Here is a 19,167-nt window from a genome sequence, read left to right as displayed (position 1 = left end):
ACTTACAGCCTGCTTCCTGTGAGATCCAGGGGGCTGGATCTCACAGGCTCTCATGGAAGGCAGCCATGATGCCTAAGGAAGGCATCAGGCTGCCGTCCAAGCCTTTGGGTCCCCGTCACAGCAGTGCGGGGACCCGATGGACACCCTGTACCGACAGGATACCGCATGTGCCGTGGCCAGTGCTGACCATGGAAGTGCAAGGGTTAATGGCATCAGTGTTTTCACCGATGCTGGCGCATACAGCAGGGGTCCGGCTATCAGTGACTGACGGACCCTGCAGCTGATCGGGTGGCCGCAGCTCCTGGTATTTGTGACCCTGATACCAGCAGCGTACATGTACAGCGCTGGTATCCTACGGGTTAATGTCCGTTTTTAACTGTTTAGCAGATGTCTTTTTGTCTGTGTCCTGAGCTGTATGCTGCCCGACTCAGGTATGATAAAGATGTCATTCAGCCGCCTGCGCCGGTCTCTGATAGGCTACAGGCACAAGGCCCAAATCAAATCAAAGGAAAAGGCAGGGCAGAAAAACATCCTCCTGTGCCCCACAGCAGTATTTACCTGTAGTGCTGTCTTGAATATCAAGGGATAAGTGATTCTACAATGGAAGCGCTCATTAGTAAATAGTGCCTGCCAAGGTAGCGGGCGGTGCCCCGTTTGGTTGCACCCATCGCCTGGTGCTAGAAACAACCCGATTATCACCCGATTGTGATATTCTGCAGTTGATAGATATTTTACAGCTTGTGGCGCCTTCCTCATCATTTATTAGAAATGATCTCACGTTGATGGCGCTCTGCTGAGCTAATCATCCGCAAATCCCCCGTGTTTTGTTCTTGGTACTAATGCTTCGGTTTTGCATAAATACAAGGCTTCCTTTCATCGCAGGAATAAAGGCGAGAAGATTAATGCAGGTGATCAGTGTATTTTATTCACTTTTATCCCGCAAAGCCTCATTACCTGCAGCTGTGTGTGTGTGTGCGCAGGAGACAGATCCAGTCCATCATTTCGCTCTGGGGCAGATAAGCTGGGAATACAGACTGCACTTACATCCAGCAGATTATCGCTCCTCTATTTACCTGAATATCACACCGCTTTTAATTATTGAGCCGACGAGGTTTGACTTTCCATTAAACGTACATTTGTGAGAATGACAGGACGAAAACAACTTCAAATTAAACTTAGTGACAATTGGTTGGAACATTGAGCCTGGCGGCAGACAGTCAGTGTGATGGCTGTTACTCTGGGGGTCATACAGGGATATTGATTACAGTTAGGAAATGTAATAATGTAACAAAAACATACAATGCATTCAGAAAGTCTTCAACTTCTTCTTTAACTTTTTTCACATTCTGCACTCGATACCCCATAATGACAAATTGAAAACAGAATGTTCAAGGTCTTTGCAAATTTATTGAAAAGGAAAACCGAAATATCTTGCATAGACATAAGTGTTCAGACCCTTTACTCAGGACTTAGTTGAACACCTTTGGCAGCCATTACATCCTCCAGTCTTCTTGGGTATGAGGCCAAAAGGTTTGCACACCTGGATTTGGGGATTTTCTGCCATCCTTCTCTGTAGCTCTGTTAGGTTACATGGAGAATGTCGGTGAGCAGCCATTTTCAGGTCTCTCCATGGATGTTCGATTGGGCTCTGGCTGGGCCACCTATGGACATTCACAGAGTTGTCCCTAAGCTACTCCTGTGTTATCTTGCCGGGGAACGATGATAATCTCCCGGCCTGTACGCTCTTGTGCACATCTCAGCAGGCATGTCATACCACTTGCTGCTGAGAAGAGCAGGGAAGCTCCATTCACTGGGGGAACAGGGCAAGGTGAGTGTTATTTTTTAAATTTTATTCATCATAGGCTTCATTTTTGTAAAGGGGTAACTAAGGGGGCATTGTGCTGTGTGTGGGGGCACTATGGGATCATAACTACTATGCGAGGGCACCAAGTGGGCATAACTACAGTGTGGGGCACCAAGTGTGCATAACTACAGTGTGGGCCACTAAGGGAGCATAACTTCAGTGTGGGGCACTAAGGGAGCATAACTACAGTGTGAGGCACTAAGGGGCATAACTACGGTGTGGGGCACTAAGGGGGCATAACTACAGTGTGGGGCACTAAGGGCGCATAACTACAGTGTGGTGCACTAAGAGAGCATAGCTACTGTGTGGGACACTAAGGGAGCATAGCTACAGTGTGGGGCACTAAGGGGGCATAACTACAGTGTGGGCACTAAGGGGGCATAACTACTGTGTGGGACACTAAGGGAGCATAACTACTGTGTGGGGCAGTAATGGGGAATAATTATTGTGTGGGGTACTAAGGGGCATAACTACTGTGTAAGGCAGTAAGGGGACATTCTTATTGTTAGAGGACACTAAGGGGGCATAATTGACAGTAAACACTGAATATTAATCAGCTCTGTCATTCTCCAACCCAAGCGCTCTCCTGCCCTACAGGTGGGAGCCCTTCATCTGCTTTTCCTCCTTTTCCACATTATCGAATATTGATGAGAATATGTCATCAGGAACTGGATGGTATTGGTTGGCACACTGGCTGTGGAATAATGAAGGCTTTCATCTTATTGGTATTGAATTACATTTACGGCTGATGTACAGTAGGAATAAAGATATGTAGGAATAAGTAAACAAAACTGAGGCAGAATAAGTCTCCCTGCACTCTCCCTGAACTTTCCCTGCACTCTCCCTGCAATCTCTGTCTCCAATATTCTTCTATTAATAGTTTTCAGCAACACTGTCCCTAGCACGTGAGCGCTTGCCACGTCTGTCTCATGTCTGGCTCATTTTAGGAAAACCTGTTTTGTTACCACGAAGAGCAAGGAAATTCGGATTTGTTGCAAATCGAAGTTTTCCTAAACTTTAGACCGAATTCCGCTTTGAATGCTTCACTTCGCTCAACACTAATTGTAAGGCTCAACAACAGGACGTAACCTACAGCAATTGAATAACAAAACAGATTTGACACGACAGGGTGCAATGTTATGTTAAAACTGTAGAATGAGGCAGATTTGATAAATAATGACGTTTTGGGAAAATGATATAACAGTGGTATTTGCTGGAGGTGATAAAGTTAAATGAGTGGTACAACCCCTTTAAGACATAATGTAGCCGCAGAACAGTGACTGCAACTCTAGTTTAAAACATTTCAGCATTTCACTTTAATTTAATGTACATTAGAAGATCACTATATACAGCTTAGGAAGAGCGCCCGCTCTATGTTGGTACAACTGCGTTTCAGGTCCATATCAATGGGATAGACTACTCAGCTGTGAAACAACACATCCAAGTGTGGGCTACACAGTAACAGCGACTGCACTGTCTGCACCAGCTATCCTGATGTCCTCAGTACAGGAGATGCACAGCAACAATGAAATGGGCCCCTAAACAAACCGCTTATGTTGGGACAGAAGTGCAAGGGCCTGGGTGATCCCTAAAGCCAATTCACCTATCAGGCTGCTGGATGTCCAGGAGGCGATATGGGGGCATTATGGATACTGAGGGCACTGCTGGGATAAAAATAAATTAAAAAAGCCTAAGAAATTCATCCGGTTTTAATGGACATTTTTAATGGCAGTTAAAAACTGATGCAAAATGGCCATTAAAAATGGATGCACACACTACTGCAAAATGAGTGAATGTAACCTTGGGCCTCATGCACACGACTGTGGGGCTGCCGTGCTCGTGTTGCAGACCCGCTGACTTCAACGGGTCCACAATCTGCAAGATTCGGCAAAAGATAGAACATCTATTTTTTGCGGCGCAGAGGCAAGGCACGAAAGCCTATGGAAGGAGTTCTGTGTATTTCTGTGGGCTTCCGTGTCTGTGCCTCCGCACTGCAAAATATACGGCGTCCTATTTTTCGCCGCATCTTCCGGATCGTGGACTCATTGAAGTCAGTGGGTCGCACCGTGATGCGGAGTGCACATGGCCCGTGCCCATGTTTTGCAGACGTCGTGTGCATGAGGCCTTCGATTGTTGGCTGATCTGACCAAAATCAATGGGTTCGGCAGACATTCATCAAAGTATATGGCCAAATAATCTATCACGACCTAGACATAGTAGTACATCAAATATTTTCTATGGGACTTTCAGAGTATATGGCCAGCTTAACACAGGGGAAAGCGCACAGAGTATTCCAGGAGAGATATTAACAAAGACAGCATTGAAGTTACATTATGTGATGACCCTTAGGAATCCAAGACACCACAAATGAATAGTTAAAAAATCATGTTATCTTGGATAGAAGCGGAAAGAAATATGATGCAGAATGGCTGTAATGTCCTTGTTAGAAATCAAACCTGGTGGATGCATCTTTTTTACATTGACGTCACTATGCTCCACCGATCTGACAGACACCCATCTAATGAATATTGGTTTAATTTGCACTTGTTGGCCCATAATGTGCAGGATCTGAGCACACGCCAATGCCATACATCAAGCCCCTCTTATCTGCGCCTGCATTAACTTCTCAAGTGTGAACTATGTTAATTCTCGTGGATCAAAGGTGTAGAAATCTATTATAAAGACCCCCTCCCTATCACTCCGGCTGTACTGCAGATTTAATTTTATATTCCTTCCTTTGTCTTCATTCTAAGTTTTCTCTGTAATGAGACCCAGAACAGGCTGCTTGCTTCTCAGAAAATGCCCAACCCTAGAAATGAATATTGATAAGGGCCAAAAACGAGTGCAGCCCTTTCAGGAGTTCAACAGGCAATGAGCACACATACATTAAGATCAAAGAGGTAGCAGGGGATCAAAAACCTGAAATGAGTTGGAAGGAGAACGAGGAAGGTTTGTGTCCCTGGTATTTTTCCACAATGCATAAAGATTACTCGTCATTGTGATTGCTTTGTTGATTCCTTCAGCACAAGGGGTAATGGGTGCAGGATTGTTCTAACACAGCCAGGCAGAGCACTCGAATCACATCAGAAGCTGCGCCGTCTGATCCTCCATACTATTATCAGACTTCTAAGCAATGACTATAGGAAGATAAGTCAAATTAAAATTAACCTCTTAGATGCAGGATGGAGTTTCTGTTCTGTATTAATCTGCTGTAGCAAACTTCTACCAGGAGTCTTCGACAGGCCCCAGTTTTGGTGGTCCAAGAGAAGGCAGGACTTTGGTGAAGATCAACTGCCTCTAGGATCACCATCATTTATTCTTTGCCCAACAGGAAAGCACATAGAGAAGAGAGGGCCTCAATGCTGGTGTTAGTTCATTACTCAACATGTTATCATCCCAAGACAGGTGTGCCCATCATAGTTCCATTCCATGTAAGACATATAAGGGGGTTAGACCTTACGTAGGATCGTTTTGGCCCGTGAGTAGTATTCGTGGATCTCTACTCAAGGATAACTGAAAACTGTAACAAGAGGACACAGAAGCAACTTAGCCAGAAGCTTTGCTGAACTTATGTGGGGCAACCAGTTACAAATTTCTTATACAAGGCAACCGGCTTGGTGGTTGCTGTCACATGTGGGGAAACAAGTTTAATGGTTACAGCAGTCTCTATTTGGAAGCTCATTCTTAGGGCTCATGCACACAAACACATTTTACATATTTTCTTTCTGTGTCTGTTCCATTTGTTTTTTGCGGCAGGTAGGCAGAATCATTCAATTCAATGGGCCTGCTAAAAAAAATGAATTCCGTTTACATATGTCAGCAAAAAAGATAGAACATGTCCTATTCTTGTCCATTTTGCAGACAAGGATAGGCCGTGTTACAAAGGTTTTCGCAAAAAAACTGATGTAATACAGATGTCACAAAGACGTCATCTGTATTTTTTGCTGCTCCGTGTTTGGCAGACTACAAAATAGATACTGTCATCTGCATGAGCCCTTAGTTAGAGGTTAGGTAAGACACAGTGGCAACAGGCTTACTTTAACTTGCCCCGAAGTCTCCCTCACAGTGGTAGGAATGAAGTTGACTAATGCTGCTTGTTTCCAGAGCAGGGTAACTCTGTGGCGCACTATGCACACTCTCTGTTACAGGCCATGGAAACTCTCCCTGTGGCTCTGAGACACACACTTGGCACAAGTGTCTACACAGGTTACAGAAACTCTCCTTGCAACACACTTTCTGCATGGAGACTTCTACTCCATTCTTCACGCAGATGTATTGCTACTGATGGCATGCTGGCCTCTCTGCTGCCTGACCGAGCTACTTAGGGCCTGGTTTCTGGATTTGTCTAAACACAGTTGCAATTGGCATTTGTATGCTGCCCTTGCCAGTTTACAAAAAGGGGGCATGGTGAGGGCAGGCCCATCGGACCTGGCAGATTTATCATAATTTATACGGGTTTTCTGGTGTAAATGATGATTGAAATCGACTCTAGCGATAAACCAGCATAGATTTCAATCCTGCGTGCGGTCTGCCGAAGGACCCATTTAATTTATGACGAAACCTGCACCTTGTCATAAATTAAACGCATCCCCTGGCAGCAGAGATTATATCAAGACTGCCGTAGCATACACCGAGCTTGATAAATAAGGGCCAGAGTGTTTCACCTACAGTAGTGTACATAGTACTTGTGAGGGAGGAGAATCCATTTTGTATAAACATGTCTTCCATCTTGTGCATATGTGGAAAATTAATGAACCAGCTGGCAGAATGTAGGGTATATGTATATAGTTAAAATTAGTTCTATCTACAAGGCCAAGGTAGGCAGCTCCCTCACTCCCCTTATCAGAATTTGACATACAAGAGAGTGTTATGTTCCTTCTGAGTTCGGGATGCGCTAACTAATGAATACTAACTTTGAGATAAGATGCTGCAGAAACTTTTTAATTACTAGAATTCTGTTAGTATGGTGCGGAGTATTGCCTTTTATGAATAACCAATCAAATAACTAGTTTCACTTTTCACCCCTTTGGTGGTGTGCCAGATTTGTCTGTGATTATCTGTAGTGTTATAAAGCTGTATACTTGTATGGAATTAATTAGAGAGAGAATTTGATTCAGCAAGTGTGTCTGTGTCAGATCTCCGAGCGCTCATAAAGAAAACTTCAATTAGGATTCAGACAACCATAGAGGTGGGGATTTTGCCCCAACAAAACTCTGCGCCCAACAAGGGGTTCGACTAAAGGACACTTCATTGATCTCCCGACAACTTGGATAAACCGGAACGGGATGGACAGCGCTGCAAGGTAAGAGACTTTATCTTACATTATATCTGTGCCTCCCTGACCGGTTGTCTGGCTCGAGGGATTGTTGAAGGAACATACATATAAAGTCCTTTTACAGTTGAGTCCATATTGATAAAGAACCTTAAAAGTTGAAAATACCTATGATTGTTGAGGTTTAGTTTCTGATCATGAGTAACTTTGATTGGGATGTTTTTGGTCTGGCTTTAGGAGTCATGGTATACATTTGTACTTTACTGTGTTTATAAAATTGCAGAACATTATAAAAAAGGGAAATGAAAGTCCTTGGACTTGGATGTCCAGGTTGTAGACATTTGATTTGTATAATAAATCTCAGTAACAGAGTACATTAGGTGATATAGTTTGGAAGCTCTGAGGAAACTGAGGCTCAGTAACAGAGTACACTAGGTGATATTGTGGGGAATCTCTGAGGAAACTGAGGGGAAACATACGTCTGAATTTTATTACTTTTTATAGTTGTTCTAGTACAGTTGAAGAGCAATGGGGAATCATTTTATTATACCCGAAGGTTATAAGACAGCCAAAACATTGGTGAAGGAAAGAGGAGGTAAGGACATCTGAAGAATGTGGAAAGAGTGTTAAAAAAGGCACAGATGAAGTATGGGAATCTTAACCTAGAGGTCTGGGAAAGATTCAGTAGGACACATTGTGGTTGGTATAAAGGATCATGGATGTGAAGAAGTGGTTGATATATGGATAAAAGTAGCTTGTGAGGTTGAAACGGAGGGATGGAGAGTTGTGCGAGGTAGACTGTTGTATTCTCAGAAACAAAAAGGATGTACCATTCCTGGTTGACACTGTGGCAGTCAAAACAGTAGTAGACCAGAGTTTCTTGCAGCCTCATCAGTTAACCCCTTGTTATGTACCGGCTGTGGGATTTGCAGGAGAAACAGTTTCTGTCTGTGAATCTGAGCCAGTTAAACTAAAGCTAAGAGACAGTACAGTTGTTACCCAATTGTTAGTTAAAGAAAACCTTCCAGAACCTCTTTTAGGGACTGATGTTTTGCAAGCTCTGGGAGCCCACATACACTTTTACCCCAATGGCACTACCCAGAGGAAGTATTATGTCCCTTAATAGCGACACTGGCCCTGCCTGAGACTGAACCATCAGAATTAACCCTTGTAGACCAGGCTGTTCTTGAGGTGGTACCGAATGATTTATGGGCAACATCAAAAACAGACATAGAGAAACTTCCCATGTCTCCGGTCACTGTGCATCTTAAGCCAGGATATCAGCCCCCTCAAGTGAAGCAGTACCCCCTCAGTCATGCCCAGGAGATAGAAGTGACCAGTCAAATTGATGCTTTTCTCCAGACAGGTGTATTGATAAAAACAGTATCTCGCACTAATACCCCGCTGTTCCCAATAAAGAAGAAACCAGTTAAGGGACAGCCTGTCAGTTACAGGATGGTTCATGATCTTAGAGATGTTAACAAGGTGACAGTCTTACAAACTCCAATAGTGCCAAACCCACATACCTTACTGTCACAAGTTCCATCCACTACTACGTGTTTCACAATGATAGACCTGGCAAACGCTTTCTTTAGTGTCCTGCTGCATCCTGACTGTCAGTATCTATTTGCCTTTACATTTAAGGGTAACCAGTATACTTGGACTGTCCTGACTCAGGGGGCTCAGAACTCCCCGACCATGTATACACATACATCTGCAATCTGTCCTTACAAATTGGGCACCGCCCGGCTCAGTGGTCCTGTTACAATATGTGGATGATTTGCTACCGTGTGCTGAAGACAATGAGACTTGCTGTAAAGCAACTATATCTCTTTTAATTTTCCTACATCAGAACGGGTGTAAAGCCTCAAAACAGAAGCTTCAGTTTTGTAAAAACAAGATTGTATTTCTAGGACACTGCCTCTCCAATGGAGCTCGCCACCTAACCCCAGAAAGAAAGGAGGCTGTTGAAAGGATACAAGTGTCCAAAGGAGCACAAAGCCTTAGGGTGTTTTTGAGGCTGTTGTCATATTATCGCCCCTAGATTAGACATGCCTCCATGTTAATGCAGCCTCTGTATGATTGTCTACCATCTGACCCATTTCACCTTACAGAAGAGGCAGTGAATAATTTCCATACATTGAAGCTGTGCATAACCTCGGCCCTGGGTATTCCAAAATATGACAAGGAATTTAACCTGTTCTGTTCAGAAATGCAGGGTCACAGCACAGCTGTACTGACTCAGAGACATGGTGACCGTCAGCGTCCAGTGGCATACTTTTCAGCCAGATTAGATCCTGTCGCCAGAGGCGCCTCCTCCTGTGTTAGGGGGCGGTAGTGTCAGTGCAGGCAATGATAGAAAAAGCCTCTGAAATTGTGTTAGACTACCCGGTGATTGTACAAACACCCCATGAGATACAGGGCATATAAACACAGGTTCAACCTAAGCATATTTCTATGGCCAGGCAACTAAGACTTCGATGTGCACTCCTCATGCCCGCTAACATTTCTTCAAAAGATGTACTCTGAATCCTGCTACTTTGTTATCAATCACAGATTCAGAAATGGGGGGAGGGGCATAGAACGTACAGGCAGCCTCCTAAATGACATGATGGAACATGATCCCCATGACTGTGTACAATTAATGCAACAAGAAACTTCAGGATTTGATCATGTACATGAAAACCCCCTTGATGACCCTGATTTTGAGTATTTTGTAGATGGAAGCAGGTTCATGGGAGAAACGCCCGGTTCCACACTGGATATGCAGTGGTCACACAGCATGAGGTAGGGATAGCTGAGGCATGTAAATTGTCCAAGGGGAAGAAGGTGAACATCTACAAGGGTTCAAGGCATGCTTTTGGTATTGCACATGACTATAGACCCATATGGCAGGCAAGAGACTTTCTAACATCAGCAGGCCAGCCAATTAAAAATAAAGACTCTGTACTTGAACTTATGAACTCTCTGTTATTACCAGAGGAGGTTGCTATTATTAAGGTAAAGGCACATACAAGATGTACCACGGTGGAAGCAAAAGGCAATGATCGAGCAGACAAGGCAGCCAAACAAGCTGCACTCCAGCCACTAAATGCCAAAGCCACCCCGGCGAGAGCCTTGAGACCTGAGGACATTTCAGTAAGTACATTTCAAAGAATGCTCGAACAAGCCCCTCCTGAGGAAAAATAACTTTGGACAAAACAAGGGGCCAAACCTGATGAACATAGAATTTGGAGAAACAAGGACAAAATTTGTCTACTGTGCCCTCTATACCCAGCTATGGCTCAGGAGGCCCATGGGCCCACTCACCTATCAAAAGGTGCCATGGTAAGTGTGTTTAATGCAGGGTAGATTGTTCCAGGATTTTCTACAGTAGCCTCTTGGTTTGTACAAGGATGTATGCTCTGTGCAATGAACAATCCAGGTCAAGCGGTGAAGACTCCAAGCAAGCACACCCCCAGGCCACTTTACCCGATCCAGAGACTGCAGATAGACTATATACAACTGCCTAAGGCAGGAGTATATGAATTTGTCCTTGTGTGTTGATCTCTTTTCAGGGTGTCCGAAAGCCTTCCCAGTAGCAAAAGCAAAGGCAAAGAACACAGCAAAGAAGCTGGTCAGTGTATGGTGTCCCTGAAGTTATTGAATCAGACAGGGGTTCCCACTTCACAGGAGAAGTAATGAGGGAAGTGATGCAGGCTTTAGGGGTCACCCATCCCCAAAGCAGCAGGAAACTCAGTGGCCTTGGCCAGAGTGTTTGCCTTTGGCCTTATACACAGTCAGGACCACTCCAAACAGAGAGACAGGATTATCCCCATTTGAGAATCTGTTTGGAAGCACCCCCAGATAAGGATTGTATTTTCCAGTTGAAAATTAACAATGATAGCCTAACAAGCTACATGCGGGCCCTCACAAAAAGGCTTGAGCACACCCATAAACAACTGTTTGCTTCTCTTCCAGATCCAGATTCAGTTGAAGGAACACATAGTCTGCAACCAGGAGACTGGGTGGTGATAAAAAGACATGTAAGAAAAGGCCTTGATCCCAGATTTGATGGTACTTCCCAAGTCCTGTTGACTACTCATACAGCAGTAAAGGTTGAAGGAAAGCCTAACTGGATACACACTTCTCACTGCAAGAAAGTTCTGACGCCCAAGGAATGAGGATCCTCCTGCTGATGGCCGCCCTAATCCTGGGAACAACGGCACTGTACCAACAAATAAAGGATAACTGGAACAATGCACTTATCCGAAACTACCAGGTGCTGTTTAGAAGACTCAATGACACTGACAGTAAAATTAAAGACTTTTGGATCTGTACTCACAGATTGCCTTATTTGGCAATCCCTTTGACTTTCAAAGAACTTATTCATATGTCTTGTTGGCAGTTTGTCTCACAATGAAGATCAGGGCCTGATGATCAAAAGTATAACTCCACTGCAGTTCCTCTACCCATAGCAGGGTGGGTGGAGGCTCCCTGGTGGCAAGACAAGCAATAATGCAAGTAGTGTTGATTATAATAGTAGTATATGCTATTGCAGCCAGCCAGTCGCAGAGGGAACACGTGAGGTTCACAGTAGACCGATGAGGGGCCAAATAATAACACACAGTTCATCAGTTTACTCACAGTTAGCAGATAGCCTCCCTGGGCTGGCAGCACAGTGTTGAGGTGGACAGCACAAAATCCTTCGGGGCACACTCTGAGGTGCACTTGATGTTAAGGGTGCTTAGGGTGCTTGTTGCGGCTGAGTCCTTTGATGATTTTTGTTGTGACGCCAGTACCGTTAATGGTGGTACAACCATAGGTAGTAATAATGAGGTAGACAGTGGTAAGATGCAACTCACAGCTTTTACTTTGGATGTCTTTCAGTTGCAATAGTACAATTGTGCAGTCTTTAGATGATACAGAGGTAATTCTGCAAATCCACTGTTTAAAGCTTGTCAGGATTTTGTGGTTTTGGAGCAGTGGGTTACTTCAATGTCAGTGGATTCTTGGTGAGGTTGCCGGAGGCTAAGGTATCCTTCACCTAAAATATCCCAAAGGTCCTTTCTGCCTGGGTTACGGCTTATATCCTTTGGATGAAGTTAAATTTGTCCTTCTCTCTTGTCCCTCTTCTGGAGTAAAACTTTTCCTTAGAGCTGACGTGCTGGATCTGCACCTTTTCACTCTCTGATCTTCATACTGACCTGTGGTCTCAACTGACCTGATCTGATCTTCTCTGTCCCCACTCTATTCTGCCTTAACCTGATCTGTCTCACTAGGCCTGACCTGGGTATATATAGGACCCAAACTTTTTCCCCATCTAGTGGCGGGATGTATAAATTGCACCTAATAGGCCTGTTAACAGGGATTTTGTAGATACATAAATGCAAGATTATACATTAAGGTACAATGCAATTATTAAGATGAAAAAGTACTTTTGAGCAAGTGCCCACACACATAGTGGGACGCTGCATACCCCCATGGTAAAATGTTAGTCATCCTCAACACATTCTTGACTCGATGTTGTATCATCCTGAAAGATATAAAAAGGGAGAAGCATGCATGCATAGGGAAATAATGCCATAACTCATATTCTTGTACTTCTTGTACATATGAATAAAACTGGTTAGGCAAGCAAATCTTAGGCAACAACGTAATGTATCAAATGGGGTAACACATTTTTTTCTCTGCATACTGCTAATATACCGGCAACTAAAATAGTCCATAAAGATGAGGAAAACACAATAAATATCTCAGGAGGCTCGAGGCTATGTTCACATCTGCGTTCAAGCTCTCTGTTCCTGTAGTCCGTTCGGAAGTTTAAAAAAAATCGAAAAACGTATCTGTTCAACCTCCCATAGAAACTAATTGACGTATGTATGCATACATTTGACTCAGTTAGTTGGTAATACGTTCGGAATCCGTTTTTTCAGACGGAAAACAAAATCCTGCTTGCAGGATTTTTTTCTACGTTCAGAAAAGCGGATTCTTGACGGAGCGTCCATTCACGTTCATTGTAGTCAATGAGAAACGGATTGTTAAATTTTTCTTTTGCGGACATAACGTTCCTATAGTACTTTTTTGGTTTCTGAACATGCGCAGAACAAACAGGAACTTCCAAACGAAGACAGGAAAACAATGGAGTGTCATGTGACAGTCACGTGAGCGCTACTCCTCACCATTTCTGAAAGCTGATGTGCAAGTTGGAGAAAGTGTCAAGAAAAGGGTATGAGTTGATGCAATTGAAAAGTATTTACTTTGATCATCTACTGGGGCATGCTATTTGGCTACTGGGGGCTAATATCTTGAAACTGTGGATGCTATTAGGCACATGGGGGATGTTATTAGCCTTTTGTGAGATGCTATTACGCTACTGGGGCATGTTATTTGGCTACTGGGGGCAAATATTTTGAAACTGTGGATGCTATAAGGTTACTGGGGGATGCTCTGGCTACTGGGGGATGCTATAAGGCTACTGGGGAATGCTATAAGGCTACTGGGGGATGCTATAAGGCTACTGGGGAATGCTATAAGGCTACTGGCGAATGCTATAATGCTACTGGGGGATGCTATAAGACTACTGGGCAATGCTATAAGGCTACTGGGGAATGCTATAAGGCTACTGGGGAATGCTATTATGCTACTGGGGAAGGCTATTGGAGGATGCTATTACGCTACTGGGGGATGCTATTCGGCTACTGAGGGGGTGCTACTAGGCTACTATTTTCTAACTGTCAATGCTATTAGGATACAGTGGAATACAGTTTGGCTACTGGGGGAACCTATTAGTCTAACCTGGGCCGGATGAGAGTCATGAGGATCTAATCTGCCGTCTGATTTTGTGTGGGTCATTCACATTGTAGAGTGATCTGAGTTGTGGTCTGGTCTGTTGAAATATGGCTATAAGCTCTTGTCTATAATGGTTCTGTAACGTTTTCAGATGTCTTCGCCTTCTCCTTCGGTTGGCAGTCGAAGTAGTCCATCCTTTCAGATGCCGGTAAAAATCTTTAAATAAAAATAAATTATTAATGTTAAAAATAATAAATATGTCTGAACCACAATACATATTTATATATTTCAGGAACACTCCGAAATTGAATCCTCTGCTGGCGAGGAATTGCGTTTTTCTCCTGAACCAATGGAGTCAGTAAGTGTGGAATGTTATATTTAGTTTTTTTGGTTTCTACAAATCCATAATTGGCACAATGGATATAAACTCGAAAGGTACATGATTTGCCAACACCGCAAAAGGATAGATAGGCCAATGTATTGGCAACAAGATTTGAAAGAGTGTATATGGGTGATGCATTTTGGTTGCTGCATGGCAGGCAGACAGCAATTTTCAGTGAATCCAAAACTGGGTTTGTTTTTCAGACACAGGAGGGTACACATTCCTTTGAAAATGTGCGAAGTAGACATCATAACGACGACGGTGTGAGTATCTATAATTAGGTTCTCTAAAGTAATCAATTGTCTTTTGTGATAACTATAATATTATTTATTAGGACACAAACAGGCAAAGTGACACTCCATCACCTGTTCAAACAAGAACTTCCAGGCGTGGTGGTCGCGGACAACGTGGGCGTGGCAGTCGTCGTGGACGTGTAGGCTGTGTGAGTAGGCACATGTGCTGTGATGTGAACTGTCCACACTGCCCCCAGTATACAGTATCTTATATCGACCTATAAGATAACGTGGCCATCATACCCCAAAAAAAAAAAAGTTGTTAGAACAAATATCCGTGAGGATTGGAGACATTGGTTTTACCCAAACAAAAATGTAAGTGTTGCTTATCCCATAATGGACATACCATGAACAGGGGCTACTCTCATATTAAATTAAAAGCAACGACCCGCTCGCCAAGTCTATATCTTTATAGCCCTTCACACCGAAAGACCAAATACAAGGAAACCTAACATTTCTTACAATTTTTTTTATTAAAAACAAAGATGTAGTGGGCAGTGGTGGCACATGCAACATATTCGCTATACAATTTTTAACAAAAACACTTAAGTGCAGTTGGAATTGCAGGTAGCTTTTTAAGGTAATGATAACATTTGTTTTAAACCAAATAGGGTAGACAGCAAGAATTGGACGAGGAAGATGGGCAATTTCTCCCAATCATAAACTGTGAGCTGCTAATACAGCTAGTAGAAGCAAGGCCAGCTCTATGGGACCAAACAGACCCCAAACACTCGGACCACAACACGACTCGTCGACAATGGCAAGAGGTCTATGCCAATGTGGTTCCCACATGGAACGATTTGAGCCGTCAGGCTCAAAATAATTGTGGTACATTAATTTCACTCCTTTTGTTAATTGATTTGGTTTTAGAAGATTTGATAGTGATGTTTCTAGTTAGAAGAATAGTGAAGTGAGCATAGGTTTTCTGTTCGGAAAAGTTGTTTTCAACAACTGATACAGCCAATTCAGGTACCGGGCAAAATAACAGTTATATACAATGCAGAATGTTGGACTGCCTGGGGCAACAGTTTTTTATGCAATCAGATGTCGACAGATAAGAATATATATAGCAGTATATACGGTTATTATGATTGATCTTTATTTTCTAGCTGAAATCATATCAACACGCTGGAGGTCAATCCGCGATAGGTTTATGCGTGACCTCAATCGTGATCGAACGGCACCAAGTGGTTCGGGTGCTTCTCGGAGGAAACCTTACCAATATGCACCACATCTTCAATTTCTTCAACGTTGTTTTCAGCTGCCCACGTGAGTTAAATATACTAAAAGGAAGCAAAAAACAATATTGAATATAGAAATTGTACCTTTATTTTCCCTATCTATTTTAGGACTCATTCAAGCACACTCCCTCCTGAAGCAGAACCTCTTGAACATGAGGAATCAACCGAACAGTTGTCTTGACGATCTACCAATCAAACTTCATTACCATCTCAGTCACAGGATTCTGCTCTGGAGTCGCGCCGCGCGCAAAATTGAGACATGTGCTCAGATTTAAGATACTCGACAGTTCATTTCTTCTGCCTTTGACAGAGTTTTAAGTAGGCCAAGACCACTTCGAAGACCACATAGAGTCTTTAAGGATCTTGCACTGATCTTCCGAGATTGTTTATTAAAAATAGAGGAGGAGCAAACTCGGTATAAGCAAGAGTTAACTACCATGATCAAGCATGTCGAGGTAGTTTGTCATCCAGAACCCCTTAACCATAATCAGCAGTTTCTCTTAACGTTAAGTCATTGGATGGATAACATGACTCCAGAGCAGAATTGTGATTGTCGAGTGACATTGATCAAAACTGTTTGGAATATTAACCCCTTAAGGACACAGGGCATACCGGTACGCCCTGTTTCCCGAGTCCTTAAGGACACAGGACGTACCGGTACATCCTAACTTTAAATAGGCATTCCGGCGCCCCAGGGGTTAATTTGAACAGGATGCCGGCTGAAATCATTCAGCCGGCATCCTGTCACAACGCCAGGGGGGGTCATGTGACCCCCCCCCCCGTGTCGGCGATTGCAGCAAACCGCAGGTCAATTCAGACCTGCGGTTTGCTGCGCTTTTTGCAGTTTCTTATCCCCACGGTCCCTGACCGCGGGGATCAGAAACTTTAGAGTGCCTAAATGAGAGATTTTCACCCCCCCCCCTGCACCCCTGCACGATTTAATGGCGGCGGGTGGTGCAGGGGGGGTGTCGCAGGCGGTGGGGGCGTTGCGGGAGGCGGGCGCTGCGGCAGGCGGGATCGCGATCCCCCGCCCGCCTCCCCTTGAATAATCGTTGGCGTCTAGTGGGTTATACCAGGGTGCCAGCACATTGCTGACACCCTGGTATAAACGGAACCCTTTCCATACCGCGGTCCGTACGGACCGCTGTATGGAAAAGGTTAACTGTCATCGGTCAGGGAGCTCCCTCTCCATCGGGGGGCTGCTGTGCCTTTGCAGCCCCCCGATGGAGAGGGAGAGAGCCCCCAGGCAGCCCCCAGAAGCCCCGTCCTCACCCTTCCCCGTCTGCGAAGTTGTGGCAGACGGGGAAGGTTCCCATGGCAACAGTACGCCTGCTCAGGCGTCCTGCTGTCCATGGTGCTGAACAGATCTATACTAAAAGCATAGATCTGTTCAGTGTAAGTAAAATACAGTGCAGAACCCTATTATTATACAGACATCAGACCCACTGGATCTTCAAGAACCAAGTGAGTCTGGGTCAAACAAATGTAAAAAAAAGTGAAAAAAGTTAAGATAAAAAAAAACATTTATCACTGAATAAAAATTAAAAAAATAAAATACACTACACATATTAGGTATCGCCGCGTCCGTAACGACCTGATCTATAAAACGGTCATGTTACTTTCCCTGCACGGTGAACGCCATAAAAATAAAAAAATAAAAACTATGAGAAAATTGAAATTTTGCCCACCTTACTTCCCAAAAAAGGTAATAAAAGTGATCAAAAAAGTCGCATGTACGCCAAAATAGTACCAATCAAACCGTCATCTCATCCCGCAAAAAATGAGACCCTACTCAAGATAATCGCCCAAAAACTGAAAAAACTATGGCTCTTAGATTATGGAAACACTAAAACATGATTTTTTTTGTTTCAAAAATAAAATCATTGTGTAAAACTTACATAAATAAAAATAAAGTATACATATTAGGTATCGCCGCGTCCGTATCGACCGGCTCTATAAAAATATCACATGACCTAACCCCTCAGGTGACCACCATAAAAAAATATAAAAAAAGGTGTAAAAAAAGCCATTTTTTGCCATCATTAAGTCACAAAAAGTGTAATAGCAAGCGATCAAAAAGTCATATGCACCCCAAAATAGTGCCAATCAAACCGTCATCTCATCCCACAAAAAATTAGACCCTACTCAAGATAATCGCCCAAAAACTGAAAAAACTATGGCTCTTAGACTATGGAGACACAAAAAAAATTTGGGGTTTTAAAAATGAAATTATTGTATAAAACTTACATAAATAAAAAAAATTGTATACATATTAGGTATCGCCGCGTCCGTGACAACCTGCTCTATAAAATTACCTGTCTGATGAATGTTGTAAATAACAAAAAAAAAACGTGCCAAAAAAGCTATTTCTTGTTACCTTGCCGCACAAAAAGTGTAATATAGAGCAACCAAAAATCATATGTACCCTAAACTAGTACCAACAATACTTCCACCCTATTCCGTACTTTCTAAAATGGGGTCACTTTTTTGGAGTTTCTACTCTAGGGGTTCATCAGGGTGGCTTCAAATGGGACATGGTGTCAAAAAAACAGTCCAGCAAAATCTGCCTTCCAAAAACCGTATGGCATTCCTTTCCTTCTGCGCCCTGCCGTGTGCCCGTACAGCAGTTTACGACCACATATGGGGTGTTTCTGTAAACTACAGAATCAGGGCCATAAATAATGAGTTTTGTTTGGCTGTTAACCCTTGCTTTGTAACTGGAAAAAAAATATTAAAATGGAAAATCTGCCAAAAAAGTGACATTTTGAAATTGTATCTCTATTTTCCATTAAATCTTGTGCAACACCTAAAGGGTTAACAAAGTTTGTAAAAATCAGTTTTGAATACCTTGAGGGGTGTAGTTTCTTAGATGGGGTCACTTTTATGGAGTTTCTACTCTAGGGGTGCATCAGGGGGCTTCAAATGGGACATGGTGTCAAAAAAACAGTCCAGCAAAATCTGGCTTCCAAAAACCATACGGCGCACCTTTCACTCTACGCCCCGCTGTGTGGCCGTACAGTAGTTTACGGCCACATATGGGGTGTTTCTGTAAATGGCAGAGTCAGGGCAATAAAGATACAGTCTTGTTTGGCTGTTAACCCTTGCTTTGTTAGTGGAAAAAATGGGTTAAAATGGAAAATTAAGCAAAAAAATGAAATTCTCAAATTTCATCCCCATTTGCCAATAACTCTTGTGCAACACCTAAAGGGTTAACAAAGTTTGTAAAATCAGTTTTGAATACCTTGAGGGGTGTAGTTTATAGAATGGGGTCATTTTTGGGCGGTTTCTATTATGTAAGCCTCGCAAAGTGACTTCAGAGCTGTAGTGGTCCCTAAAAATTGGTT

At 43.3% G+C, this 19,167-nt stretch overlaps 1 protein-coding gene across 1 annotated transcript; it reads left to right on the top strand.

Annotated features, from left to right (window-relative positions):
• The first annotated feature begins 9,747 nt into the window (after nucleotides 1-9,747).
• LOC122942151 lies at nucleotides 9,748-16,098 on the top strand. The gene is made up of 9 exons (XM_044299650.1): nucleotides 9,748-9,923; nucleotides 10,694-10,752; nucleotides 11,097-11,227; nucleotides 14,059-14,115; nucleotides 14,200-14,265; nucleotides 14,493-14,552; nucleotides 14,624-14,731; nucleotides 15,692-15,851; nucleotides 15,932-16,098. Exons 1-9 carry the CDS (start codon nucleotides 9,748-9,750, stop codon nucleotides 16,096-16,098), a joined length of 984 nt encoding a protein of 327 aa, XP_044155585.1.
• Nucleotides 16,099-19,167: the final 3,069 nt, after the last annotated feature.

The sequence above is a fragment of the Bufo gargarizans genome, chromosome 6, assembly GCF_014858855.1.
Source record: "Bufo gargarizans isolate SCDJY-AF-19 chromosome 6, ASM1485885v1, whole genome shotgun sequence".
Lineage (NCBI taxonomy): Eukaryota > Metazoa > Chordata > Amphibia > Anura > Bufonidae > Bufo > Bufo gargarizans.
This window is presented reverse-complemented; position numbering and strand designations above follow the sequence as displayed.